Source organism: Acinonyx jubatus, chromosome B3, assembly GCF_027475565.1.
Source record: "Acinonyx jubatus isolate Ajub_Pintada_27869175 chromosome B3, VMU_Ajub_asm_v1.0, whole genome shotgun sequence".
Lineage (NCBI taxonomy): Eukaryota > Metazoa > Chordata > Mammalia > Carnivora > Felidae > Acinonyx > Acinonyx jubatus.
This window is the reverse complement of record NC_069386.1, coordinates 31,442,087-31,468,409: the sequence shown is the minus strand read 5'-3', so window position 1 is coordinate 31,468,409 and position 26,323 is coordinate 31,442,087. Positions and strand designations below refer to the sequence as shown.

The following is a 26,323-nucleotide window of genomic DNA, read 5'->3' as shown; positions in this document are numbered from 1 at the left end:
GGTTTCACGCCAAGAGCTGGCTCTGAGGCAGGGGCCAGCCGAGCACGATAGCCTGTGCCCTGATCTCCCCACAGCCCCCAAACGCCTGAGGCAGCCCCTGCACGCTGCCTGGCTCTAGAAGAGGGGTCCTGCCTTCTCCACTCTTGGCTAGTGGGGCTCCCCTACCTCACAGCCATCCTCTGTCCACCCTCCATCCTTTCCCTTCCCTTCCCCTCCCTGACTGGGGGTACCCTGAGGCCTGTTTCCACTTCTCCTTCTCCTCCTCCTCTCCTGGCTCTGCTGCCCTTCTGGCTGGCGGGAGGGCCCTACAGGACCCCAGGGATTCCAAGCAGCTGGGGCCAGCACTGCAGGGGGCAGGCAGGAGGCAGGAAAGGCTTAACCCTCCAGGTCCCGGCCCCCAGTGAGCCTGGCATCGGCATCGGTCCTGTCTGGAGTATGAAACCTAACCCCACGTGGGGTTGCTGAGGGGCCCATGTCCATCGGTTGCTGGCTGGATCAGGAGGGTAAACAGATGCCAGAAGTCACCTGAATCAAGCCCCACTCTGAGGCACAGCACAGTGGGTGAATGAATCCTGGGGGCCAGGGCTCCAGGGCCCCCCCAGGAATGTCTACACTGGCCATCTTCCCCCAGGGGGGCTCCAGGAGTTTCCAAAGTAGAGGAGGATCTGCAGGGGCCAAGTTAAGGGCAAGTTCTTCCTAGGTGGTGTATAGGCACAGGAGGGAAATTTCTGCCCTTCAGTTCATGAGCAAAGTTGGAGAAGGCAGCCCAGAGGAGGCTTGCCGAGGGTGACTTCTTGGATGCTAAGACATTCAAACTTCTGGAACCTCCCAGCTCTGCTGTCCTCAGAGAGGACAGAGAAACTCCCAAAGCACTCTTGAGGACCATCTCGTCTCATTCTCCAGAGATCAGATGGGACAACTGGATCAGAATGGAGAAGAGAGAGGTTTGCCCAAGATGACCCAGCAACTTAATCACAGCAACAGGACCGGGCCTAGTTCCCCTGAATCCCTCTTTCTGCTTTTCTATGCTGACAGCACTTAAGGCCTCCTATCTCATGTCAAAGATAGCCCCTGGGTCTCATTTTTAGCAACGTGCACACTCAGGTTATTGCCAGGCTATGTTGACTCAAAAGACACAGAACCGAAACTTCGAGTGAGGTGATGCGTGGGAAGCTGACCTCTCCCAGGATTTCACAAGTTCTGCTCACCACAAGGGCATGCCCCCATTCTATAGACTGGGCGAGTAAGGCCCAAGAAGGAAAAAGCTAAAGCTCCAGCCCCTTTGTACTCAGCCCAAGGAACTGAGGTGCACCTGGGGTCCAAAATTCAGCATGTCCCCAAATAGCCCACCAACAAGGAGGGGGTCTCTTAGCACTGACTTAGGAGAAGGGGAGCTCTGGAGGTCCTGGGGAGAGGCTGGAGTGGACAGGAGTCAGGGGCTCAAGCCCAAAGAGACCAGAGATGCTGGGTCCAAAGCAGGGAGAAATGGCCATAGTGGTAGAGACACCCCAGCCTTGCTCCGCCTGCCAGGGCCCCACTTACAGACACACACCCCCAGAGGCTCCTTTCTACTCCCTGCTCCATTCCCTTCCTCAGAGGCAGGTCTGTGGCTTGGCTAGGAGCTCCAGGGACTGAGGGAGCACAGCAGCTGTGGGACAGGCAACATAGCTAAAAACCGGCGGGCCATAGGGCCCCGCGGAGGAGGCCCCAGCAGGCGGACCAGGCTGCCCGAAACCTCCCAACGCTCCCAGCCTGTTGCTTATTCATTCAGAGTGGGAAAGCGCCAGCCCAGCGGCCAGCCAGTACCGGGCTGGCCATGTAAGGCCCCCAGGCAGTCCTGCCTGTCCGGTGCCCTGCAGAGAGCCTCGTGCAGCCCTGGGCACCGCCCCTGCCCTGCCCTGACCCCTTGGCCTCGAAATGCTGTCATCGGAGGAGCCGTCCCGCTCGGGACAAGGCCAGGATGGACAAAGCTAGAGCTGGGGCAGGCAAGGAGCCGTCCTGTCCTCGAGGCCGTGGGAAGAGAAGCACGTACAGGAGTACACTCCTGAGAGCCTCTCGGTCCACCAGGCCTCTGCAGAGGGGCCACCATGGCTGTAGCCCGAGCATGCTGGCAGCTGGGGGCCCTGGTGTGGGGCGCCTGCCTCTGCGTCCTGGTGCACGGGCAGGAGGCGCGGCAGGGGCAGGGCTCAGACCCGGGGCGCTGGCGGCAGCTGATTCAGTGGGAGAACAACGGGCAGGTGTACAGCCTGCTCAACTCCGGCTCAGAGTACGTGCCGGCCGGGCCCCAGCGCACCGACAGTAGCTCCCGAGTGCTGCTAGCCGGCGCACCCCAGGCCCCGCAGCGGCGCAGCCAAGGAGGCCCCCGGCGTCGGCAAGCCCCGTCGCTGCCCCTGCCAGGGCGCGTCGGCTCGGACACCGTGCGCGGCCAGGCGCGGCACCCGTTCGGCTTCGGCCAGGTGCCCGACAACTGGCGCGAGGTGGCCGTCGGGGACAGCACTGGCATGGCCCGGGTCCGCACCTCCGTCTCCCAGCAACGACACGGGGGCTCCGCCTCCTCGGTCTCGGCCTCGGCCTTCGCCACCACCTACCGCCAGCCGCCCTCCTTCCCTCAGCAGTTCCCCTACCCGCAGGCGCCCTTCGTCAGCCAGTACGAGACCTACGACCCCGCGTCGCGGACCTACGACCAGGGCTACGTGTACTACCGCGGCGGCGGCGGCGGGGGCGCGGGGGCGGCGGCCGTGGCCTCGGCGGGGGTCATCTACCCCTTCCAGCCGCGGGCGCGCTACGAGGAGTACGGTGGAGGCGAGGAGCAGCCCGAGTACCCGCCGCAGGCCTTCTACCCGGCCCCCGAGAGGCCCTACGCGCCGCCCCCGCCGCCGCCGCCCGCCGACGGCCTGGATCGCCGCTACTCGCACAGCCTGTACCACGAGGGCACCGCCGGCTTCGAGCAGCCCTACCCCGACCCGGGCTCCGACGCGCCGCCCGCCGGCGGCGGCGCCTACGCCGCTGACCCCCGCCTCGGCTGGTACCCGCCCTACGCCAACGTGCCGCCCGAGGCCTACGTCCCGCCGCGGGCCGTGGAGCCGCAGCCCCCGTTTCGCGTGCTGGAGCCGCCCTACCTGCCGGTGCGCAGCTCCGACGCGCCCCCGCCCGGTGGGGAGCGCGGCGGCGCGCAGCAGGGCCGCCTCAGCGTGGGCAGCGTGTACCGGCCCAACCAGAACGGCCGTGGTGAGTACCGTTCCGCGCCCCGCCGCCCACCCTCCGGGGGCACGATCGGTCACGGTCATGGTCGGCGGAACTGTTCCATGGGCCTCCCCTGAGCTAAGAAAGGAATTCCACAGCCACCGTGCGTCTCACCTCCCAACCTTCCCCGGGTCCTCTCATCGTTAGTGGCAGCATTTGACCAGGGAGGCCTGGGCTCTGACCCTGGCTTGATGGGTAGGGGCTGGAGGCCAGGCTTTGGGAGGAGGCACCTTCCAGACCTGGTTTGGGTCATCTGGGGACAAAGGGAAGGAGCCCTTCTCCCTGGCCCTCCCTCATTTCAATCAGGGCACCCTTGGAGATGCCCCTGAGCCAGCCACACAGGGTGAAGCAGGGAGCATCAACATCAGAAAACTTCAGGGTCAGCAGGGTCCTAGGGGATGACCCTGGAGGTGTGGCAAGGTCCCAGGCACTAGCATCTGTGAGCTTGGCCTGGTTGAGCAGGAGGTTAGGGAGGAAGCCCTTCCCCTAGGCAAGAGTCCAGACTAGATGACAGGAGTTCCTTCAGAGGGACACGGCCAGGGCCAGACTAGAGAGGTAGTGAGGCATTGGCCTGGGTGCAAAATTTAAGGGGATGTCAAAAAACTCAGTAATCAAGAAAAGTAATATTTTAATGGCATTTTTAGATCAACAATAATGCAAACATTAAAAAAAACCTATGATGAACAAAATATCCAGCCTTTAAGTAGAGTTAGTGGTGCCATGCCAAGCCCTGTTGGAGCCTGAGGCAAACTGAAAGCTCAGAAATACTGATCCCGTCTTTATTTAAACTTTTGATATTTTGTTCATCACAGATGTTTTGGCACTAGCATTGGTTTTTAAAAGTATTGCCTCAAATACTACTCATCTTGGTTCCTGAGTGTTTTGGCGCCCAGGCCAGTGTCTCACTCGTTTCACTCGGCTCACTCTAGTCCTGGGCGTGGGGGAGAGTCCTGGGAGGGAGCTGCCGACAGGCCTCCCTTTTGGCATCTTTTGGGGGGAGAGGGGACGTGAAGACAGGACCTAGTCTAGGGAAGGCCCAAGCCGTCTGTACGTGAGAACACAGCGAAGGGGCAGATTTCCTTCTTCAGAGGGACAACTCCACACATGCTCTTAGCAGGCAGGCTACTGTGGTGAGGGCCCACTTGTGGTCTGGCCAAGGTTAGCTGACTGTTGGCCCATCTTCTGCTGTCCCAGAATTCCCCCTTTCCACCTCTGTAGCTGCCAGTCCAAAGTCAGCTTTGGTCAAGGTTTTCCATGCAGTCCCCTGTGTGTCCACATCGCAACCCTGGCCTGCCTCCTTGAGGCGGCAGTCGGTGCCCCGATTCTCTGCTCGGCGCTGAGGTCGCTGCGTGGGACTCACCAGGGGAGGGCTGAGCCCTGCAGGGCCCAGGGGCACAGGTACACCGCCCACCCCCCTCCGCCAGCCTTTGCTACTCTGGCTCTGTCAGCACTGGGACTACTGTCTTGTCTCCAGCCACACTGACCTGGGTGAGAGGCTGCCTCTTGGGGGTGGAGGTAAGGTTTCTGTCTCCCAAGGGGCAGCTGGAGCCCAAGGCTAGGGGTGAGGAAGGTCCACACTGGTAGCACCCACTCCTTCACATCCCTGGCATAGCACTCAAGTTGGGTGCTGAATCCCACTTCGAGAACCTGCAGGAGCTCAGGACAGGAGCTGGGGGCGGCGGGGGACTTCTGTGATGACGAACATCCTCCTGCCCAGCGTGGCCTCACACACAGCTGGTCCTCACCAGGACCATCCTGCAGCAGGGTGCTTCATAGTTGTGCCTCATTTGCTCCTAGAGCTCCTTGGAGGAGAGGTCATCCCATCTAGAGGGAGCTAAGCTTTCACGGTGGCTCTTCTTAGAATACACAACCTCAGAGTGGGGCTCAGCCAGAAGTGCCCCACTTTCTGGGCAGGGGAGAAAACTGAGACCTCAGATGCCATAGAACTGCTGGCAGAGTCAGGCCTGGGACTCCCATCTGTGCTCCAAGCCAGTGTGTTTTCTAGGGCCCCCTCTTTGGCCCGACAGTTCTTAAAGTTCAGAGGCCACCGGCCAGGCAAGGCCAAGTCTGGACTGGGGGTCCTTGGCGCTTATCAGGGCCTCTGGTCTTGCTCTTGAGCCCCACAGTTCATTTGGGGTTAAAGACATTTCCCCCTGAAGGTAGACCACCAGGCGCCCAGTGTGCTGCTATGCATCCAATCCAGGCCGTGCTCTGGGGGAGGCATAGCATAGGGGACACATCAGTGCTATGGTTGGGCAGGCATTAGAGGGATGAGCTAGGGGGGCCCACACAAGGGGCCTCCCCAGTTAGGGGCTAGGGGCTCAGAGAGGACTTCCCGGAGGAGGAGGTACCCATGCATTGCTGCAAGTGATGGCCATCAGCATCCTCCAGGTGCTCCTTCCCCTAGTCATGGAGGGGATGGTGGGAGGGAGTTGGGGGGGAGGAGGGTACAGGCTAGTTTGGGGCTCACTGAGAAGCCAAAGAGGGAACAGTACCTTGCCCCGATCATTGGTTCCCCCTCCCCACCCTGCTAGGCCCAGACCATGGAAAATCCCAGTTAAGAGAAGTCCAAGCCTTGTGCTTGAGATCAGACCCCCAGGCCCGGTGTGGGAGTCCAGGGCAGATTCTCCGGGACTGACCTCATTCCTCCTGGCCACACACCCAGGGGTCTGAGGCTGGGTGCTGGCAGCCTGTGTGTGTGTGGGCGTGGATGTGTCCTCACAACACCAAACACATGTGCGCACCGCCCACGTCCCTCCATGTTTGGGCAGTTTCCAAGTGCCTGTCCAGAGCCCGGTTTATTCCTCTGGCGCCTTCACCCTCTTCCCTCCCACCCAGGGCTGGGGCTGCCCAGGCCTCCTGCAATACCATTGTCTCTGACTCTGAAACTTGTAACTGGAGAGAAAACCAGGAAACAGAGGCCCAGAGAGGGTCACATACTTCGCCTGGCTCTCGGCAAATCCACGCAGAGGCCTGGAGGGTGACTGGTGGATTCCCGGGCCCAGCTGTGGCCCCTGCCTTTCCCTTCACCATGGCCAGGCCCTCCTCTCCCAGCCCCTTTTCTCTGCTCCTGCCTCCCCATAGCCTCAGCTTTTCTGAGCTGGTGGTCTTTGGGCTAAGCTGACTCCTGGTCCCAGAAAACCACAACTCTTCTCACAGGGCTCCCCTTTCCAGCCCCGGCCTCATTCCCCGGCCCTGGCAACCCTGTGAAAGCAACATGGAGCCGCCTCCCTGGCCATTCTCCCGGGGCATCGCTGATGGCTGTGCCAGCCTTGCCTGGCGCCGTCCTCCGTCCCTGTCCTTGCATGGCCAATCAGAGCCCAGGAGGAAGCTGGGGCTGCTCTCAGCCTGTCCCTGGCCAGTCCCTCTACATGTGGGGCGGATAAATCCTTGCAGTGTTGACCATATTATTCTCCCGCTCGAGAGAGTTTTATAACTCCCGGAGGCCTTCAGGATAAAACTTAAATGCCTCAGCCTATTGCTCTAGAACCAGAGGCATCTCTTTCCTTTTCTCCTCCCTGTCTCACGCCCCCACAGTCCCATGGGAACTGGGCTGCTCCTCAACCTGGATGTTTCACCTCTCTGCACATCCAGGGATGTTCCTAGGGTACTCCCCTCTCCATCTAGCACTCAGGAAGCCAGACGGGGCCCCTTAGTCCCTGAGAGCAGCCCCAATGCCTGGCCCAGCCCCTACCCCCTCCCACGCCCCCCAGGCCACCTCCCGATCTCCAGGTCACCTCCCTACTTCCACAGGGCTTGGAGTAAATGCAGGGAAGGACAGAAGCAGACCTCTACCCAGAAAGTGTCCAGAGTTGAGGCCCCAAGGCAGGGAAGATAATAACAACCCAGCCATTTGCTGAAGGGTACCCGCTGAGCTGGGTGGCTTAAATGTGCAATTTCATTCATTCTCACAGCCTCCTGGAAAGGTAGAGGTTATGCTCCTCTGGCACAGATGAGAGAACTGAGACCTAGGGAGGTCTCACAGCTGTGCCGCTGAGCCAGAATTCAAACCGAGCCCGTCATCTCTGCCTTGCACGGAGATGACCCCAGGAGGACCCACACTCCACCTACGAGTGGGGTGTGGGGGTGGGGTGGGGGGCAGGGAGAGAGCCTGGGCCTCCTCCACCAGCTCTCTGGGCCTCAGTTCCTCCAACTGCAACCCGGGGACAGAGAATGGCACTAGCGTTTGTGGGCACTTTGCACATCACCCTTCTTCATTCCCGCAGCAGCCCCACCAGCCAGCTACTGCTCTTTGCCCCGTCTCATAGATAAGGTGACAGGCTCATTTGCTGATTACCACACGACCTCTTAGTAGTGAAACCAGGATGGCGGTCCCATCCTGGGTTCTTAACGGCCATACGTAATTTTTTAAAACGTTATGTATTCTTGCTTATCCCGCACTCCTCATTTATCCACTCATTCATTTGGTACTTCAACAGAGATTTGACTGTCTGCTGTGTTCCAGGCACTGTGGTGACAGGGTGAGATGGGACAGTGGATCTGCAAGGCCCTGGACGCAAAGAGTCCCTTCTCGGCGTGGTGTCCACAAAGCCTTGCAATTCTCACTGCAGATTCCAGGGCATTTATTTCACAAGCACTTCTGTCTTGCTCACTAAGTGTCTTATACTCTTCCTGGAGCTTCAGGATTAGAGGCACTGAATCCTCAGGACGACCCTGGGTATCATTCATCCCCATTTTGTAGATGAGTAAACTGAGGCCCTCAGAGGTTAAGTGACTTGTCCAAGGTCACATCACTGGTGCCCAGTAGAGCCGGAATCACAGCTCAGCCTCCCTTCTTCCTTCCCTGAGGTTGCTTTGGGTGCTCCTACAGGAAGAAATGGAGCCTTCAGGACGAGGAAGCTGTTGTAAAGGCTCAGGCGAGCTGTGGCAACAGAGGGGCCTGGGTCCTCTTCCTGCTCCCTGTTTGGCAGTTGAAGGTCACTAGTGTCGGAACAAACAAGTTGTGTCCCAGGCAGCCTCGGCTCAGGCAGACTTCCTGTCTCCTCTGTTATCATCCAGTCGTAAGGCCACATCCTTTCTCCCCTGCTCTCAAACCCTCCATCCCTGCAAAAAGAGACAGTTCCTATTCTAAATAATAATAATAGCCGCTGATATTTCTTGAGCGCTGACTATGCCCCAGACACTATGCTAAGCATTTTGTTTCCTTTTTTTTTTTTTTCTTTTTCATTTAATCCCCCCAGCAACCCTGTGAGGTAGAGAGTATTATCACCGCCATGGTGCAGACCAGGACTAGGCTAGAGAAGTTCACAGTCCCTCATCCAAGGACCCCAGCCGACTCTCTGGGAAGGGTACGGCTCCTTGTCCATTGTTTCTCTCAGGTCTACACCTCCTGGAAAGCCAAAATTTGGACGTCTGCCTCAAGTTCGCAGGCCCCACACAGCCTTCGAGCAGGGTGGGGCGTCATCAGAGCCTTACGGGCACCAGGCTGCGGCCACACTCGACCTGGGAGTTCTGGCCTCTTGTCCCCCCTCCTCCTTCTCCCCTAACCCCGGGGAGCCCCCATCTCAGTGTCCTCTCATCTCTGAAGGGGCCCCCCCACCCCCGCCAGCAGCCCCGGCCTGAGTCCACCCCACTCGTGTCCAAGCCGGGAACACATGGGAAACTCCCCAGGGCAGTGTTGGAATGGCAGGAGAGGAAGGGAGGGAGGAGGCGGGTGGGCCGCCCAGGCAGCCCACACCTGCTTCCAATTCCCGTGCCGGGCATTCCTGCGGAGCGGCAGTCGGCTCAGAGGCCGGAAGGAAAGGCTGGGTCTTGTCGCCTCCCCTGCTCTGACCTAACAGCCTCCTCGCCGCAGGCAGCCGGACCCAGAGGGCCCTTTTGTACGGATTCGGGATCACAGGGCTAGGGTTGGGTCCGGGTCCTCTCCCCCTTGCTGACGGGCACTCCGGAACTGGGCATTTTAGTGCCACCTAGAAATGAGGTGTCGGAACACCAGAGCAGGAAGGGACTCGGGTGGGGAAGGCTTTGCCATCAGAGCCTCAGGAGACAACCCACCCTTCCTCCTGCTTGTAGACCAACTGGAACCATGAGTTTTCCAACCCCAAAGCTGATCCTTTGTCAAAAGAAAGGACTTTTGGAGTCAGTCCCAGCCTTTGCTTGGTAATGAAGTCTGCTCGTGCAGGCAGATGCTGCCAGACCCTGCAGGTACTGAGGCCTGTGCTCCCCAGGGCACACAGGTGCCAGGCCCCGAGCTGGGTACAGAGAAGTCAGGGGTGCATCAGACCCAGCCCTGTCCCCTCCGAGATCTCGGCCCAGCAGCCAGAAACCAGGCTACGGGGTGCAGGGGCCCAAGCCCACCGCTAGCTCACCCGTGTCTCCAGCCCCCACCTGCCGTGCACCAACCCCCGGACCCACAGCTGGGTGGCAGGTTTCTCATGAGGAAACTCATCCATTCAAGAAATATTTATGGGTTGTCTTACTGCATGCTGGGCACGGTCTAGAGCTGGGTCTTCATTAGTGAAATGAAAGAGACAAAACCGTTGCCTTTGTGGACATTGCATTTTCATGCATAAACATAATAAATAGGTAAAGAATAGAATGTGGTGAGCACTGATAAGATCTGGAGGGGGAGGGGGCATGAGCAGGTTGCTGGTTAAGGTCGGCCTCAGGAAGGTGACATTGGAGCAGAGACTTGAAGGAGGCGAATGAATGAAACACGCAGCAATCAGGAAGAGCATTCCAGTAGAAGAAACAGCCAGTACAGAGGCCCTGAGGCAGGAATTCCTGGGGTGGGGATAGGGGGGGTTCAAGTGTGTTCCCGGTTTGCTCACAGCAGAGTAGCCCAGGAGTTAGGGGCGTGATAGGAGGCAGGTCAGAGAGGTAACAGGACCCTGGAAGACACTGTGAGGACTTGGGCTTTTACTCTCTATCCTCTGGAGAGCTACTGCAGGCTTTGAGCTGATCAGTGACATTTAAACAAGGTCTCTGACCACTAGGCGGGGATGGGCAGTGGGGAGGCCGGCAAGAGGCTGACAGGAGGCTGGTATAGAGATCGAGGCGGAGGTGACAGCGGCAGGCAGGGCGGGAACGATGGGGGGGGGGGGTAGTCAGATTCGGGATCTATTTTGGAGAGGGAGCTGATGGGGTTTCCTGATGGGCCGGATGTGGGGTGTAAGAGAAAGACAGGGGCCAGGCGTAAGACAAAGGCGTGTAGCCTGCACAGCAAGGTCGCAGCTGCCATAGCCGAGATGCGAAGGCGGTGGCTGAGCAGGTTTTGTAAGAACGACGAAAGTTCAAGTCCCTATGAAGGGTCTGAGGGGCAGGGAGGGACCCAGGGGACAGAAGCACCCACAAAGACTTTTGGAGGTAGGGGCAGGGGGCACCCCGCCGGCCTGCAGGGGAAGGGAGGGCAGCAGGGGCGGAGGCTGTCTTCACACGGAGTAGAGTGTGAGGGGGTGAGGCGTGCAGGGAGGCAGCAGAGGGAAAGGCGGCTGACCTCCCCAAAGGTGAATGTCCGCCTCCTGCCAGCTCAGCCCCAGCCTGTTCCCATTGTCACTCATCTGAACGCACAGCCCCAGATCCCCTCCTCGGAGTTGGGCCCTGCGGCAGGGAGGAGTGAGGACTGTCTCTCCCAGTCGAGTGGGGGGCAGCAGACGTGAGCTGGCAGAGCGGTGGTCAGGACTGACAAGGTAGGCTTTGGGGCCTGAGGACTGTGTGCCCCTGCAAGGCTCTGGGTGCGTGTATAAGCCCGGAATTCCAAGACGAGACACCGTGGTGTCAGAGGCCAGGGGCAGAAGAGGTCAGGTTTGCTAGCGAGTTGCCTCCTGACCCTGCGGGCTATGAGATCTGAAAGGCCGGGTGAAGGCCAGACCACAAAAGGCCTCAGCTGCCACCCTGAGAAGTCTGGGCTTGATTCTGTAGGCAGTGGGGACCCACTGCAGGCTCTGGGCCTGGCTTTATGGCTCTCGTGGCTCCTTCTCCCGGGCCGGGATCGCCCCTTCATGGTAGGATGTGGCGAACCCCACAGCCACCTCGCCGACCTGCTCGCCACACAGGGGTGGCACCACCGGGCCAACCCTGACAATTTAATGTCCTGATTATCAGATGATGGTTTCACAGGGCTGGGAGCTGCCCACCTCCACCCCGGAGGGCCTGTCAGCTCATCTCTGTGTGAGCTTGCTGCTTTCCCTACCTAAGGGCTCCTCTGGAGTCTGGCTGCTGAGCCAAAACATCCTGCTGCACACATATTTCACAACCCACTGACCGGTTCCTGCTGGACATTGTTTATCCTCCAGCCCCAGGCTCAAGAGATTAGGGCTATTTTGCATTCCACTTTCCTTCATCTGCTTCTTGTGAGCAGGAGGCCTGGGGAGGAAAGAGTTCAAAGGAGCTGAGGTTTATGGAACCCACAGAAAGGGGCAAGCCAAGAGGGAAACAGGTGAGGTGTGGGCAAGGGACAGGAATGTAACCACAGGCCCTCTGCACTGGGCAGCCTCCAGGAACCGCTGAGCAGGAGGGAACAGATTTCTCATGAAGCAGGAAGGATTTAGGTCAGACAGTGGGAGAATTTCCTGGCTGCTGAAGTATCGTCTGTAGAGGTTGTGAGAGGTCTTGGGCTCTTGCCCGAGGCTGGGGAATAGACCAAAGAGCTCCTGAAAAGTCTTTTAATCTCCAAGTGTTTTGGGAGCCATCAAACTGCTCATGGGCAGGTTAGGCTAGTGTGTCCATAGTCCAGATGGGGAAACTGAGCCTAAGGAAAGGGAAAGGACTGTACAATGGGGGATTGGATGGGACGGCAAACTTGCCTTCTGATGTCTTTCCAGAGAAGGTCCCAGCCAAGTCCTGCCAGGGAAGAGGGAGACAGGCCTCAGCTTCCCCCAGGCTGGCATGTAGGTCAGCTTGGGGTGGGGAGCATGGCCGACTGTCCAGAACACCTTGTGAAGGGGCCCTGGATGCCCACTCAGAAGAAGCTCCAGGGACAGAGCAGGAATGCAGAAGATCCTTATCCTCGGCTCTGTGTCTTCCCTGCCCCGGAGGGTCTGACGGGGTCCCCTCCAAGGCTGCCTGCAGCATGGCCTTGGGACCTGATTCACCTATGCCGAGCCCCTCCCCAGCCGAGCAGCAGCCTGGCTTCAGCTACCCCAAGGGCCTTTTCTGCCCTCTGACTCAGTGTCCCTCTAACCTGGCCCAGACCCTGGTGCAGCCTGAATCCCTATGTGCCCAACCCCCACAGTCAGCACATTGCTTCTGGGGAAGGGTGCCCAGGACTGGCCCAGAGCTCCAAAAGGCCTTGAGTAGGATAGAGAATGATCAGAGCTGGATAAATGGAGGCAGTGAGGCCTGGAGAGGACCCAGTCCTGCCTCGGGTCACGTAGAAAGTCTGTGACAGAATAGGGTAAGAGGCCAAGCTCCTGTCTGCCTCCTGGGAGCGGAAGGCAGGATGCTGTTGGTGACCAGGGACTCCTTGGGTAGCCTGGGCAGACTGTACAGCCACACTTTCCATGGTTGGCCCCATCTTGGGTGTCCAACCCAGAAGACTGGCCATATTGGTCACGGAGGGTGCACACTGTGGAGTCCTATTTAGCAATGACAAATAATGAGCTAGGTAGATCTTAAAAGTTTATACGTTGACTGAAAAATCAAGAAACAGGATGAGACTGTGAAACAGTATCATTTATGTACTTTAAGGATACATACCCACCCCCAACACGGTGCAGATTTTATACAGAGACACAGATGTTCAGGGACATATCTGAAGGTCAGGGGTGATGATGAAGGTTAAAAAGAAATGTTATTCTGGGGCACCTGAGTGGCTCAGTCAGTTAAGCATCCAACTTCAGCTCAGGTCATGATCTCACAGCTTATGAGTTTGAGCCCCACCTGGGGCCCTGTGCTGACAGCTCTGAGCCTGGAGCCTGCTTCGGATTGTGTCTCCCTCTCTACTCCTCCCCCACTTGTGCTCTGTCTCTCTCTCTCTCTCTCAAAAATAAATAAACACTAAAAAAATGTTATTCCAAAAGGGGGAGCCTTGTGTAGACCAGTGATAATGGTTTGTTTGCTCCGAAATGAGAATTATGCTTAATTCAGTCTCTGCATTTAAAGAAATGGGGGTGTCTGGGAGAAGTTCCCACTGGAACCCACTCTATAGAATCTCCAGTGCTGGGTCCAAGGGTTGCATGATTCCATATATTCTGGATAAAAGGTTCCAGGCCCTCCTCAAAATTGTATCTCCACGACTGAGGGTTCTCCTGCCTTCCGAGTAAGCCTTACCCTCTCTCTAGAGACTTCCTTTTAAAATGCACACTTTTGGGGATGGGGGATAAGCACATGGTCCAGTTATAACTGTCTTTCACTCCACATTGGCCACCCTGCCTGGAGGGCCTGGTTGTACCCCATAAGCCAGAAACGGCAGACCAGTCCCCTATTCCTGCATCCGCGAGCCCCCGCTTAAGCCTTCCCTCACCCCCTTGTGACAACACATGGGCTGCCCCCCAAGTCCCGGCCCTTGGGGGCTGAGATCTCAAGCCTACAGGTCCCACTGCCAATGGAATGCCTCCTGGGAGAGCAGGAGGAGAAGGAGGCATTGTTCCCTCCTAGAGAAACATGCCAGCTGAGGGAAGGGCCTGGGGTTCCCAGGGGATCCCCTCCTCTGAAAGACATAGGGGGACCAAGCCTGAGCTCCCAAGGCTACCTTATTTTCCAGCAGCTTCCCCCAGTGTGACAGAGGTGGAGTATGGCCAGGGGAAGCCAGTTAGGGGAGTCACAGGACCCCTGTGATGATCAGAGATACAGAACAAAGAAGATAAAATAATAGGAGTGATTCCATTTAAGTTCTAGAAAAGGCATAACTGTCTAAGGTGATTGAAAAGCAGATCAATGGTTACTTGGGGTGGTTGGGGGAGGAAAGAACTTACTGGGAAAGGCAGGACAGAACTTTCAGGGATGATGGAAACAATAATTAGCTTGATGGTCGTGGTAGTCACGCTGTGTATGCCATTTGTCAAAACTTATCAAACTGTGTATCTTAAATCTGCATTTGACTGTGTATAGATTATACTTCAAAAAAGTTCATTTGTATAAAAACAGTGATAAGTAGAGCCCTAGGAGGGGGTGGGGAGCTCCTCCTAGGGCTGCTGCAACTCACTGTGCCACCATGGGCAAATTCATTGCCCTCTCTGAGCCTTGGTTCCCTCCAGCACCTCCATGTGCCCTGGTGCCTTGCAAGGAACAGGGTAAAATATGAAGTATTAAGCCACTAATCACTAAAGAAACTTGCCTGACAGAGGCCAATGGGACGGGTCAGTTAGTCAGCCCCAAAGCATGGTGGGTTGCCTGCTTAGGGCGTGAGTGGTACCCAGTGCAGGATCTGGAGGGAAGTAGACACAGGTAAATAGGATGACATCTAATTATAGATCAATACAGATCCAGCGGGGAGACAGGAGAAGTATGTGAGCCTGGAATGTCACTGCCAGTCAAGGGAGACTTCTTGGAGCAGAAGGCACCCGTGTGAATCTGAGATTCCTCAACAGTAAGAGGAAGATGGTCACCTGTGGCCAGGGCCAGGGCTCAGATTGTGACCAGCAGCTCTGAGCTGTCTGTCCTTAGTCTTCCTCCGGAATCCCCACATGTAGATGCTACAGGTGCCCCTCCCCCCATGGCTTTGAAGTTTACAAACAAAAAACAAAAAACACCTCCACCCACTCAGTTATAACCAACAAGGATTAATGATGTCAAAGCAATTCCCTAAAAATGGTTGTAAGTACAGAGTTTTTAGTCCATAATCTTGAGGTTCCGAGTTGTTGATAGGTGTCAGACCTCAGTGTGTGGCCAAAATTAGGGCTCAGTATAGGAGCAGGGTCGGGGCTCAGTCACAGGCCAGGAGTGTCACCAGCCCTCGCTGGCCCTGAGTACTTCTGGCCTCTTCCATAGCTGGCTTTTCTAACTTCCCTGGACTGCACAGCCACTCCATGGAGTGGCCTAGAGAGGAAGGGTCGGGCCAGAAAAGCTTTGAGGAGCCATCTGTGCATTGTTTATTGAAACCGGGCCTGGGGTGGGGGAGGCAGGCCGTCTGGCGCCAAATACTGGATCTCGTGAGGCTTCAGGCCCAGCTAACCCACCCCCACATAGTTGCTATGGGAAAGGCACTTTGATGATGGGGAGAGGGACCATTCCCGTCTTCCTCACCTCCCCCGCCCCCCACCCCACCCCACCAGAGGCTTCTGGGGACCAGAGCGCGAGAACCAGCTTGGCACCGAGGTGGGCCCTCGCTTTGAGGGCCCTAGGATCCCTTGGGAAATGACTGCAGGCATTCCTGGAGCTTGAGTAATGGGACCTAGGCTGGCCAAGACGGCCCCCCTCAGCCAGGAGCCACCTCATCCTCACCCACCCTTGTGCTCCAAGCTTCCTCTCCATTCCGAGTAGGTGAGATCACGCTGGCTGCCTGGACCAGGCTCCTGCATGAGGCCCAGGCCCAGGGTGAGCAGGGCTGGGGTCTGGAGCCCAAGGGATGTGTGTGTGTGAGGGTCTGCCTCACCTTCGGGACCTGGAACCTGACAAGAGGGTTTTGGCAGCAAGAAGAGGGGCCGGAATCCGGTCTGTGTGACTCAAGTCCCCGTACCTTACTTGTCCCCCAAGAGCAGAGAGCTTGAAAGAAACTAAGCAACCTGTAGGCTCATGTCATTGCTTATCTGCCAGAATCCCCGAAGCCTGAGGGTAAGGGGACAAAGAGCCCCCGGCTCGCAAACCCTGAAGTCAGTGGCCAAGCTGGGATGGAGCTGAAGGCTCTGGAGTGCCCCCTGCCCACCTCCTACCCCACCCTGCCCCCACCACTCCTGCACGCCCAGCACCAGATCAGATCTTTCCTTCTTTATTCCAGTGCGGAGACGGTCTAGACACCTGAGTTTGGTTTCTGCTAATTCCTAATTATGCTCCCTGGGACCAAGTTGTGCACAGACGTGGGGGAGGTGCAGGGTGGACAGATCCCTGGCTCTAGCATGTCCCAGGGTACAAGTGATCACAGGAGCTGAGCAGACTCCCGACTTCCCTGGGTCCTGCAGGGGAGGAAGCCGGGCCCCTCAGGTTGCAGGCCAGAAGCTGCAGACAGGGGAGGGTGCGGTCAGGTCTGGGGGCCGATGGCAGGAAGAAAGGAATCCTGAAGAAGGTCGGGCTGGGCGCCCAGTCCGAGAATCCTGCCCTGTCAGCAGCCTGCTCTGGGGATGTGTTTTCCCACTAGCCCTTCCCTTCCTGTCCACCCCACTTGTGCCAACCAGCACTTACCTGGCCCTGCCCATGAGCTCTCTGGGACCCACGTGGGGCCAGAACCCAGGGTTCTCCTGGTGGTTCAAGAAGAAAGCTGTCTGCAGACGGGGGCTGGGGTCCGGAGGCCTGGGGAACAAGGACAGGGAGGCAGTGTCTGGAAATTGCTTGCTTCAACTTAGTCCTGCCTCCAGGCCCTTGTTCGTGCTGGTCGCCCTGCCAAGAATACCCTTTTCTCTTCTCTAGCTCACCAAACGTTATCCTGCCTCCCAGACCTCGCTCACGTCCCAGCTCTTCCAGGGAGCGCTCAGAGGCTCCCACAGCATGGAGCTCCCCGACCTCTCTGGCCCACACCTGAGCCCAGGGGAAACAGTTCCAGTCATACCCCTGGCTCAGGTTGGGAGGCTTCCTGGAGGAGGCGACACCCTGTGTAGAGGAAGGAGAACAGCAAAGGGTGCTTGGGGCTGGGGAGGTCTCTGGGCATTAGCCGTGGCCAGCCTGACACCCCTCGATGCCAACTCTTTCCCCTACCTCCATCTACCCCACTCCATCCCCAGGTCTCCCTGATTTGGTCCCGGACCCCAACTACGTGCAAGCATCCACTTATGTCCAGAGAGCCCACCTGTACTCTCTGCGCTGTGCTGCGGAGGAGAAGTGTCTGGCCAGGTAAGGAGGTGACGATGAAGCATGGAATGTCCGGACAGGCTCTGGGACTCACCCTGAGCCTGTGCTCATGCCAGCCAGGCTGCCTACAGTCTGAATGACCCTGGCCAAGCCTCGGAGCCTCTCAGGACCCTGACCTCTTCATCTGTGAGCCTTGCCTGCCCGCAGGGAGTCAGGAAGAGAAGGGAACAAGTGAGCATTTCTATATAGGTCACTATACAAGGAACTTTACTGGGGCATTTAATCTTCACTCCAGCCCTGAAAGTATGAAGTCGCCCCAGGCGACTGGGGAGCAAAGAGAGGAACTAAAACTTTTCCAATCTGAGCTGCCTCACGAGAAGGTGCTCCCACAAGGACCCAGGGAAGTCCAATGGGGGAACAAGCCTTCAGGATAGAGGGCAGGAGTACAGAGCCCTCTCCAAGGAGGACAGGTGTGGCTCTCCAGCAGGGGCAGTGGGCGCGGGTGACAAAGGGGCCCCAGTTATGCATGGCAGTAGAGAGACCGGGAAAGGAGACCAGTTTGCAAGAACCGGAAGGTGAGCACAGCCAACTCTCCGTTATTCCTGGGCGTCTCTGCCTCCTGCAGCCCTTGCTTCTGAATTTATTAAAGGCGAATATTCTGTTCAAATACATATGCTTTGGGGACATCTCCCTGTGCTAAAAGAATCTGTTAGAGGTTACATTGTCCTGACTCGTTTGTTGACATCTCTCTATGTTGAGAACATCTATTTTTCTTAATTACTTGCTGCCTCCCCCCCCCCCCCCCACTTTGGAGTCTTTATTTACTTTCACTTTTCAGTATCTGGGAAGCCCTTTGGAATTTCCACATTTTCCCACTTACGGACTTGCTAGTGCACTGCCACTCAGTAGCTGACCACAAGGCCTTATCCGTCTGTCACGGGATAAGACGCTTACACCAGATTGTAACTTCACCCACCGCTTCCTAGGTCCAGAATGTCTTGCCCTTGATCGTGGGTGACCAAAAGCACGGAAAACGAGACTGCGGATAAGGAGGTCCACTGTACCACTCCGCTGGCCTGCCCAGTCAGGTCTGGTCTCCCCTCAGTTGTCCCTGGGAAGGGAGCATAATGATCGTGTTCCTGCTGTCACCAGTCCCTCCAGCAGTGAGCACCTGACAGCCTGCAAGGCAGTCCACTGAAGCTGAGTTTTGAGGAGTTTGAGTCAAAGCTAAATTATCATCCCATCTTCATGAAGCACCCTGTGGGCCCAGACCCGAGTTCCCAGATGGGCTGGGGAAGAGGCAGCCCGGCCCCCTGTCCTGGGCCACTGGAGAGCGGCCCCTCAGCCGCCCCGATGACAGGACCCAGTCACAGAGAGTGGGAGGAGAGCTGGCATGAGTGGCTCACGGTCAGAGGAGGAGAAAATGGTCAGAGGAGGAAAGGCCAGCAAGGGCCGAGGTGGCAGAGGAAGCTGGGCGTGGGGCACAAAGCTAGAAGAGCCAGCGGAACTGAGGCCTGGGATGGTGGGGCTCTCCGGGATCACGGGTGGCGTGGGCTACAGGCAGGGCCCAGACCAGGGAGGGGACGTGCTCCAAGTCTCACCGCGAGTTTGTGGCCACGCCGGGCCTAGAACCTAGACCCTGATGGGTTCCCACGGTGTGCCGGGCTGAACAGAAGGGCAGGATTTAACTGAACAGAGGGAAGGAGGATGTTTTGTTCCAACCCAGACACAGACAGATTCCAAGCCTCCCCCAGACAAGGCCAAGGGCCTTACGTCCTGGCAGACAGGAGCCTGCACCGCCTGTTGTGCAGACATCCTCTCAGAGAGAGCTGATCCCCACAACTGGCCACCTCCTGCCTCTGGCTTTAGGACCCAGACCTTAATGAGTGCCAAGGGAGTGCCCCTGAGGCCGGCCTGGACGATTATCAGCAGTACTCTGACGAAGGGGGGGAGCTCCAGTCAGCCCTTCTGCACGTGTGTGTCTCTGTCTGCCTCCCTCCCCTCGCTGCTGTCCCTCACGCCTCTCCTCCCCCTCCCTTTCTCTTTTCACAAAGCCCATGTCAGCTGGGAATTGGGGGTCAGCAAGCAAATTGTGAGCAGGCAGTCTGCCTCAGACCTGTGCTCCCCAAACAGAAGAGGGCAGATCGTTGTTCCAGAAGCCACACCGTCAGGGAAAGGACCTAGTCACACCGACCTAGCTCAGAGGAGCATGTGGCATCAGGCTGTGTATAGGCAGTGCTGTTAGAGCTCACAGGCCATCAAGGGTCTTCTTGGTGGGGCAATCAAGGCAGACTTCCTGGAGGAGGGAGCCTGTGTCGCGCTTAGGAGGCTGGGTGAGTTCTGGGTCCAACGAAGAACAGCACGGGCAAAAGTATAGATTAGCATGAGTGAAGTGCGTTTTTGAGAAACAGTGTCTGAAGCTGGAACCCAGGATGTGTGGGGGAGCAGCAGGGCAGACAGGAACGGGAAAGTGAAGGGACTCTGACATGGAAGAGCCCGAGCCTGTGTCTTAGTCCTGCACCTGAGACATGGTACTTTGGTCAACAACCGGGACCCCATCCCCATCCAGAGGAGGGACCACTTATCAAAATCTCCTGGATGGGCCATTCTTAAAAAGCCCTCCAGAGATATCGATAGGTCCCCCCGCCCCCAGAGGCTGTCCCCCACCGAGAGTCACCTGCAGATGAGATTGTCATCGCCAGACCAGACGCTGCTTTAGAAAGACTCCTCTGGCAGCTGCCGGCCACAGGGTGGAAGCCGCAAAGGAGGGTACAGCCAAGCTCGTGTGGTCAGGAGAGACGGGGAGAGACCTGAGTCCCAGCCTCAGTACAGGGAGTCAGTTGTGAGGACGGTCAGGGACAGGTCAGCTGGCTCTGGGCGTTGGTGACACGGCACCCAGCCCCACCCGGTCCCCCACCCTGTCCCTGCAGCACGGCCTACACTCCCGAGGCCACTGACTATGACGTACGGGTGCTGCTCCGCTTCCCCCAGCGAGTGAAGAACCAGGGAGCCGCGGACTTCCTCCCGCACCGGCCACGGCACGCCTGGGAGTGGCACAGCTGTCACCAGTGAGTGGGGCCCTCTTCTCCCCCATAGGTGCCCAGGGAGGGGCAGGGGCTGGTGGGAGGGCCCGGGTGGGGCCCCTCCTCTCCCCCCCACCGCGTATGTGCTCGGGGAGGGGCAGGCACTCCCGGGAGACATTTGCTGCCATGGATCCTCCACTGGGGCAAGAGTTCCTTAGCAAAAGCTAGACTGCAGGAGGGGGACCTAGGAGGATCCGTCTTAGGGGACAGAAATGTCTAGAGTACGGGGAATTGCCCGAGGGAGGCTGGTACAGGTGGGAGCCCAAGAAGGACGCGAGGAATCCTGAGGGGGTGCCCTCCCAGGGGACCTGGCCAAGTGGGGAGCCCCAGAGACGCTGCCCTGAGGGACACGGGGAACCAAGGAGCCCCAGGAGCCCAGACTGGTCAGGAGGCGGTGTCACAGGAAGCCCAGGGGTGACTAGGCCCCCTTCTTTCCCTCCTCTTGTCCTCTGCCCCCAGACATTACCACAGCATGGATGAGTTCAGCCACTACGACCTGCTGGATGCAGCCACAGGCAAGAAGGTAGCCGAGGGCCACAAGGCCAGCTTCTGCCTGGAGGACAGCACCTGTGACTTCGGCAACCTCAAGCGCTACGCATGCACCTCTCACACGCAGGTCCGGCCAGGCGAGGGCACCGCGGTGGGGACACGGGAGCATGGGGGTGAAGCCTGCCCAGGGGAGTGGGGCCAGAGGGGACCAGGGAGCAGAGAGCGATGTCCAGCTGGGCCAGGCTGAAGATGGGTCAGCACCAAGGCTCCACTCAGCTCCGTCAGAGCAAGGGTCTTCTCACGGGTCATCAGGCCACCACAGGGCCCCCACCCCCTCCCCTGTGGGGGCCGCCCACCCCCTCCCCTGCCTGGACCCCTCCCTGCATTGCCTCCCAGGTGTGCTGCCCAAGGAGAGAAAGGAACATTGCAGCGAAACGTAGATGGCGTGGTGTTCCATTGCCTGGTCATCCACCCAAATCCACCTTTCTATCAGTCTGTCCAAACATCCACCGAGTGTCTCTCTGTCCTGCCCCTCTGTCTCTTCATCCAGTCCTCCATCCATCTCTCCAGCCATCCCCCTCCTTCAGTCCCTTCTGCCTGGCTATTATACCTCCCTGTTGTCTCTCTGGTCCATCCACCCACTGGTTTCAGAAGGGACACACCCTGGGGCACCTGGGTGGTTAGGTCGGTTGAGCATCTGACTCTTGATTTCAGCTCATGTCATGATCTCACGGTTCTTGGGTTTGAGTCCCGCACCCGGCTCTGGGACTCTCTCTTTCCCTCTCTCCCTCTCTCTCAAAAATAAAGAAATAAACTTTAAAAAAATTTAAAAAAAAGAAGGGACACACCGACTCTGAACAGCTACCCCGGGTCAGAGGAAGGTGGGGCCAGACTGCTGGAAAGGCACAGGGTGGCACCCCAGCCTTGATCCTGTCCCCTCTTCCCAGGGCCTGAGCCCCGGCTGCTATGACACTTACAACGCGGACATCGACTGCCAGTGGATTGACATAACTGATGTGCAGCCTGGGAACTATGTCCTCAAGGTGGGCCTCCTGGTCTGGGCCACTCCCCCTACTATTGCTTGTGCTCAGTGCCCCTGCCTCTGGGATATGCTTCAGCCACTGGGGCACCCCCTCCTCCCCCAGCTGCTGAGGTGGCATCCTGGACATCAACCTGGAGTGGGGGTCTCCTCTTCCCCCTGGAGGCTCTTAGCCTCAGGCCGACAGAGCCTCTCTTTCCATAGAGACACCAAGGCACCTTCGGCCCAGGTGCGGTGATGCTACAGGAGGCAGTGACACTGTCTTCCCTAAGCGACAGAGGATTTGAAGTGCGGTGCACCCCCCCGTCTGCAGACAGGGCAGGCTTTGTGCCATCTGGAAGGGGACCCTGCCATTCTCTGAAGAGACCCTCCACTCCTCACAGTGACCCCTGCAAAGCCCAGGGCTCCTGTGACCAAGAGTCCCTCTGGCCTGAACCCCTCCTGCAATGAATGCTACTCCAGAGCCACTTCCCTGGGGGTGGGGTGAGAGTGGGTAGAAAAGCATGTTAAGGACACACAGCCCCATGTGGTACATCCATGCAGGCTGTGCTGGGGCCTGGGCATCGCTGTCTCACCTGGGGAAGTCAAAGGTCAGCCTCCTCTGTGAAGGTGCAAAGCAAAGGTGGGGAACCACTCCACCAGGGCCCCTGGACCCGCAGCTCCACACCCCAGAGCAGCAAAGACAGAGCTGTGAGCAGTGACGATGGGCTTGGGAGGTGCTCTAACCTGCATGAACACAGCCTGCCGGGAAAGCTGCATTCAGAATGCAGCAACCCAGAAGCCACTGGTTACAGTCCGGTCCCAAGCACCTCCCAGCAGGCTCAGAGGCCCCTCTGCTCAACTCACCCAGGGGCCAGGGTTCTTCTCCTTCCCTTGGTTCATCCACTCACCAGACATGGGCAAAGGACCCTCTGAGTTCCAGGCAGTAGGGAATGGAACCACCTAAGTAATGCACAATTCCTGCCCTTGGGGAGTGTAAAGGATTTAAAAGTAACACGTTCTTCCATGTTCTGCAAATATTAGTCTGGGTGTAGCCTACCCCAGTGAAGCACCCCCTCCCCAGTTAATCCGACATTTAGAAGGCTTCCTGTGTCCCAGTGGTTCTTCAGACAAAAGGCACGGGTGGGCCATCATCTCACTGAGCGTCAGGTTCTCCAGCTCCAGGGCGGGAGATGCCACCTGGCAGCAGACAACCCTTCCATCGGTCATGTAGACAGGCATGGGTGGTAACAGGGTGCCAGCCTCAGACTCAGGAGACCAGCCTTGGCATCCCTGCCCAGCCCCTGCCCCCCATTCACTGCTGTGTTCCCTGGGGCAGTGACTCAACCTCTCTGACCCTGAGTGCCCAGTGGAGGGCCCACCTGGCCCAGGCTCTGGCTCCGGGGAAGCTTCCCACATTCCTATAAGGGTGATCTGGCGATGTTTTCTTTGACCACGAGCTGTCTCTTCTTTCCTCTCTCTCTTTCCATGTCTCTCCACCAGTGTGGCTCTGTCTCCGTATCTCTTGGTCTTGAGGGGTCTTCCTCCATCATCCTATATCCTTCTGTCGTCTGTCTCCTCCACGTCTGTCTGTCTGCGTCTCCGGGGCCTTCCCTAATGACCAGGTGAAATGCAGCCCCCTGACCAGGTCCCTTTGCCCTCTGCTCCCCTTCTTCTTCAGGTTCACGTGAACCCGAAGTATATTGTTTTGGAGTCTGACTTCACCAACAATGTGGTGAGATGCAACATTCACTATACAGGTCGCTATGTTTCTACAACAAACTGCAAGATTGTCCAGTAAGTGCACACCCACCACCCTCCCCCCCTCCCCCAGCCCCTTTTCTACCCTTGAGGTCGGGGGCGGGGGGGGGGGGGGGGGATGGCCAGGGAGTGGCAGGCAGGGCTGCATGAAATACACAAGATACCTGTGCTTTGAGTCACCTTCCTAGCCAAACCCAGCTGCGGCTGGGCCCAGCCCACAGGCTAAGCAGGAGGAGCCTCGTCCATGCCAGCCCCAGGCTGAGTGCTCACGGTGGAAGCCGGGCCCTGGCGTGCTGATCTGGGGCCAGATTGTGTGGCTCCAGATGGGAACCAGCAGGAGGCAGCATAATTGGGTGGAAGTCTGCAGTCCTGCCTCTGAGGCTTCCTCGCTCTGTGACCATTGGGCAGTTTGCCTCACCTCTCCGAACTACTTTTCGCAACTACAAAATAGGCCCTTCCCCTGTAGGCTTGTGCGACTGAAAGATTGAAAGGCCTGATGTCTGCGGGTTGGAGAATCCTTCATAACGGTGCTCAGTGAATCGTTAGTGGCCTTATCAAGTGGATTGAGTTCAACAGCCCCGAGTTAGAACTGATACTGGCTGGAATGAGCTTTCATCCACGCCTGGGCCCAGTCGTAGGGGAAGCTGATGCACTCTGGCCCAAGCCTTTGGCGGGGTCCTCAGTTGCCACTTTGCAGAGGGACCCTCTGCTTACAAACTCGCAAAGAAACCCCACCCCACCCATGTGAATTTAAAATGATCAGACCACAGCAACTCTTTTCCACTTAAAAACAAACAAACAAAAAGCCCAGGAGTTGCTTTAGGCCATCAGCTGGGTGACAAATGGCAGAGACTCCAAGGCCCAGAGAGTCAGCATATGCTTATCAGTGATTCACAGGTATGAAGTTTAGCCTGTGACCAGGCTCAAGGCTCAGTGTGTGACCAGGGGCAGGGCTCGGTGTGTGACCAGGATTAGGGCTCAGTGTGTGACCAGGATTAGGGCTCAGTGTGTGACCAGGATTAGGGCTCAGTGTGTGACCAGGATTAGGGCTCAGTTTGTGACCAGGGTCAGGGCTCAGTGTGTGACCAGGATTAAGGCTCAGTGTGTGATCAGAGTCAGGGCCCATTTAGATACAGCCCTTTTACCCTTGGCTGCTACCATTAAGCTAACTGTTCACACACACCACCCCTACCCCCACCCCCACTACACCACATATGCTAAAAATGAGAACAGCAGCCTCTAGTTGAATACAGAGATCAGATTCCTCATAAATTGAATTTGATCAAAATTGTCAAGGTCACAGAGTCTGTCTAAAACAACTGACTCCTGCCCCATCCCTGGCAACTTGGCTCTCTCATAGGCCTGGGTTTCTGACCTCCTTCCTCCTCAGGGCCTCTCTTATTCAGCCATTCCCAGTTCAGGGGCCATCTCAGTGGTAGAGGGCCTCTGGGAAGCAATTCTGGGGAAGGAGAAAGAGGAAGGAAGGAAGGAAGGAAGGAAGGAAGGAAGGAAGGAAGGAAGGAAGGGGCACATAAGAAAAAAGGGGGTCAAGGGATACGCAGGGAAGCAGGGAGCCTGCATCCCTCTCTTTTCCTGCCTGCTGCTGGGAAAGGTGGATTGAAAAGCATCCCATTTTCTGGTGATGCCATGAGCTAGGCCCCTCAGCAGGGCAGACAGAGAAGCAGCCCCATGCACCCCTCCAGCTCCCCTGGGGCCTGCGGGCCAGGGAAGGCTGAGGCCCTTCTTTCCAAGCCCTTTACATAAGTGCTTGGAAAGGCTCAGGTCTTATTAGAGCGTCTCTGCTACCCTGACCGCAGGCGGGCGGCCGGGCCAGCGCACAGGAAGCCGGACGCAGTGTTCCCAGAAAGGCCATGGGACTGACGCCTGTGGGTTTCGCTCATGTTTCTGAAAAGGAAGAAGGAGGCTTTTTTGAAAAGTACTGAGTTAGAAAAAAAAAAAGTGTTTCCAGACAGTAGCAGCTCTACTAATGGCCTAGAAAACACTGTGGAACTCGGGGCATGGGGAGGGGGTGGTGCAGAGACCGCACCCTGGGTGGGTCGGTGAGTCCATGAAGCCCCTCTTCTTGAAGCTGGGGCCTCCCGTCCCAGGGATCTGGGCTGTGGAAGGGGAGCCCTCAGCTTGGGAGGCAGAGGTGGGCTTGCTGACAGTCGAGTGAGGGGTCCTGCCCTGCAGCCTACCACCGTTCTCTTTCTTTCCTTAGATCCTGATCTCGGAGAGAATGGACACACGGCCGAAGTCCCCACTTCCCAAAGCCAGCCCGGCTCCCCAGGAAGCCTCCTGCCAGGACAGACCTGGCCCCGAGGGGCCCAGCCCCCACCCACAGGCAGGGGCAGCTGGAAGCCACAGGCATCCCTCCCTGCCGGCCTCAGGGAGCAAACGCAGACCGAAACCACAGGGATTCCGGATGCCAGGCCCAATTTTGTACTTAACTCTTCTCTACAACGTTATTTTGTCGATGGTTGGTTTTTATTTTTTGTATTTTGGCCTTACCACAGAGCAAGATTGCCCAGACCCCGGGCTGAATAAAACAAGGTTTTTCTACTCTGTGGTTCTGCATGTGGCCTGCCGGCTGGACTGGCCAAAGCAAAGTTGGGCTCAGGGGACATCCTCGGGCTTCTTCCTTCCCCTAGCAGAATGTGGAAATGGCAGCCGCCACCTTCCAGGACCACAGCTTGACCAAGAGGGCATCCAGCCCAGTGTGGAAACCCCGTGGGTTTATCCCAAGGCCAAGCCCACAGTGTGGGAAGGGGCCCACATCCCTGAGAGAGGGGTCCTGGCAGGATGGGGTGGGCAGCTCTAGCCCACTCACCCCTCCTTGGGGTCTCCTTCCTCTGCCTCCCCTCCTCCTGCAGCCTTGCCATCCCCCCCC

At 57.7% G+C, this 26,323-nt stretch overlaps 1 protein-coding gene across 2 annotated transcripts; it reads left to right on the top strand.

The window, feature by feature from the left end:
• Nucleotides 1-1,722: 1,722 nt before the first annotated feature.
• LOXL1 (lysyl oxidase like 1) lies at nucleotides 1,723-25,995 on the top strand. 2 transcript variants are annotated; one of them, XM_027067740.2, is made up of 7 exons: nucleotides 1,746-3,228; nucleotides 17,016-17,124; nucleotides 20,013-20,150; nucleotides 20,625-20,781; nucleotides 21,602-21,697; nucleotides 23,354-23,469; nucleotides 25,655-25,995. In XM_027067740.2, the coding sequence occupies exons 1-7, from the start codon at nucleotides 2,088-2,090 to the stop codon at nucleotides 25,659-25,661; spliced, it is 1,764 nt and encodes a 587-aa protein (XP_026923541.1). In that variant the 5' UTR covers nucleotides 1,746-2,087; the 3' UTR covers nucleotides 25,662-25,995. The 2 variants fall into 2 exon arrangements, with proteins under 2 accessions (XP_053079717.1, XP_026923541.1); XM_053223742.1 differs by lacking the exons at nucleotides 23,354-23,469; nucleotides 25,655-25,995 and adding an exon at nucleotides 21,898-23,334 and having other exon boundaries at nucleotides 1,723-3,228.
• Nucleotides 25,996-26,323: the final 328 nt, after the last annotated feature.

What these genes read in the sequence shown, in the direction of transcription:
- LOXL1 (XM_053223742.1), top strand. Translation starts at nt 2,088, where the DNA reads ATGGCTGTAGCCCGAGCATGCTGGCAGCTGGGGGCCCTGGTGTGGGGC. An exon ending in GCCCAACCAGAACGGCCGTG is followed by an intron (nt 3,229 to 17,015) that starts GTGAGTACCGTT and finishes CTCCATCCCCAG; the next exon opens with GTCTCCCTGATTTGGTCCCG. An exon ending in CATGCACCTCTCACACGCAG is followed by an intron (nt 20,782 to 21,601) that starts GTCCGGCCAGGC and finishes CCCTCTTCCCAG; the next exon opens with GGCCTGAGCCCCGGCTGCTA.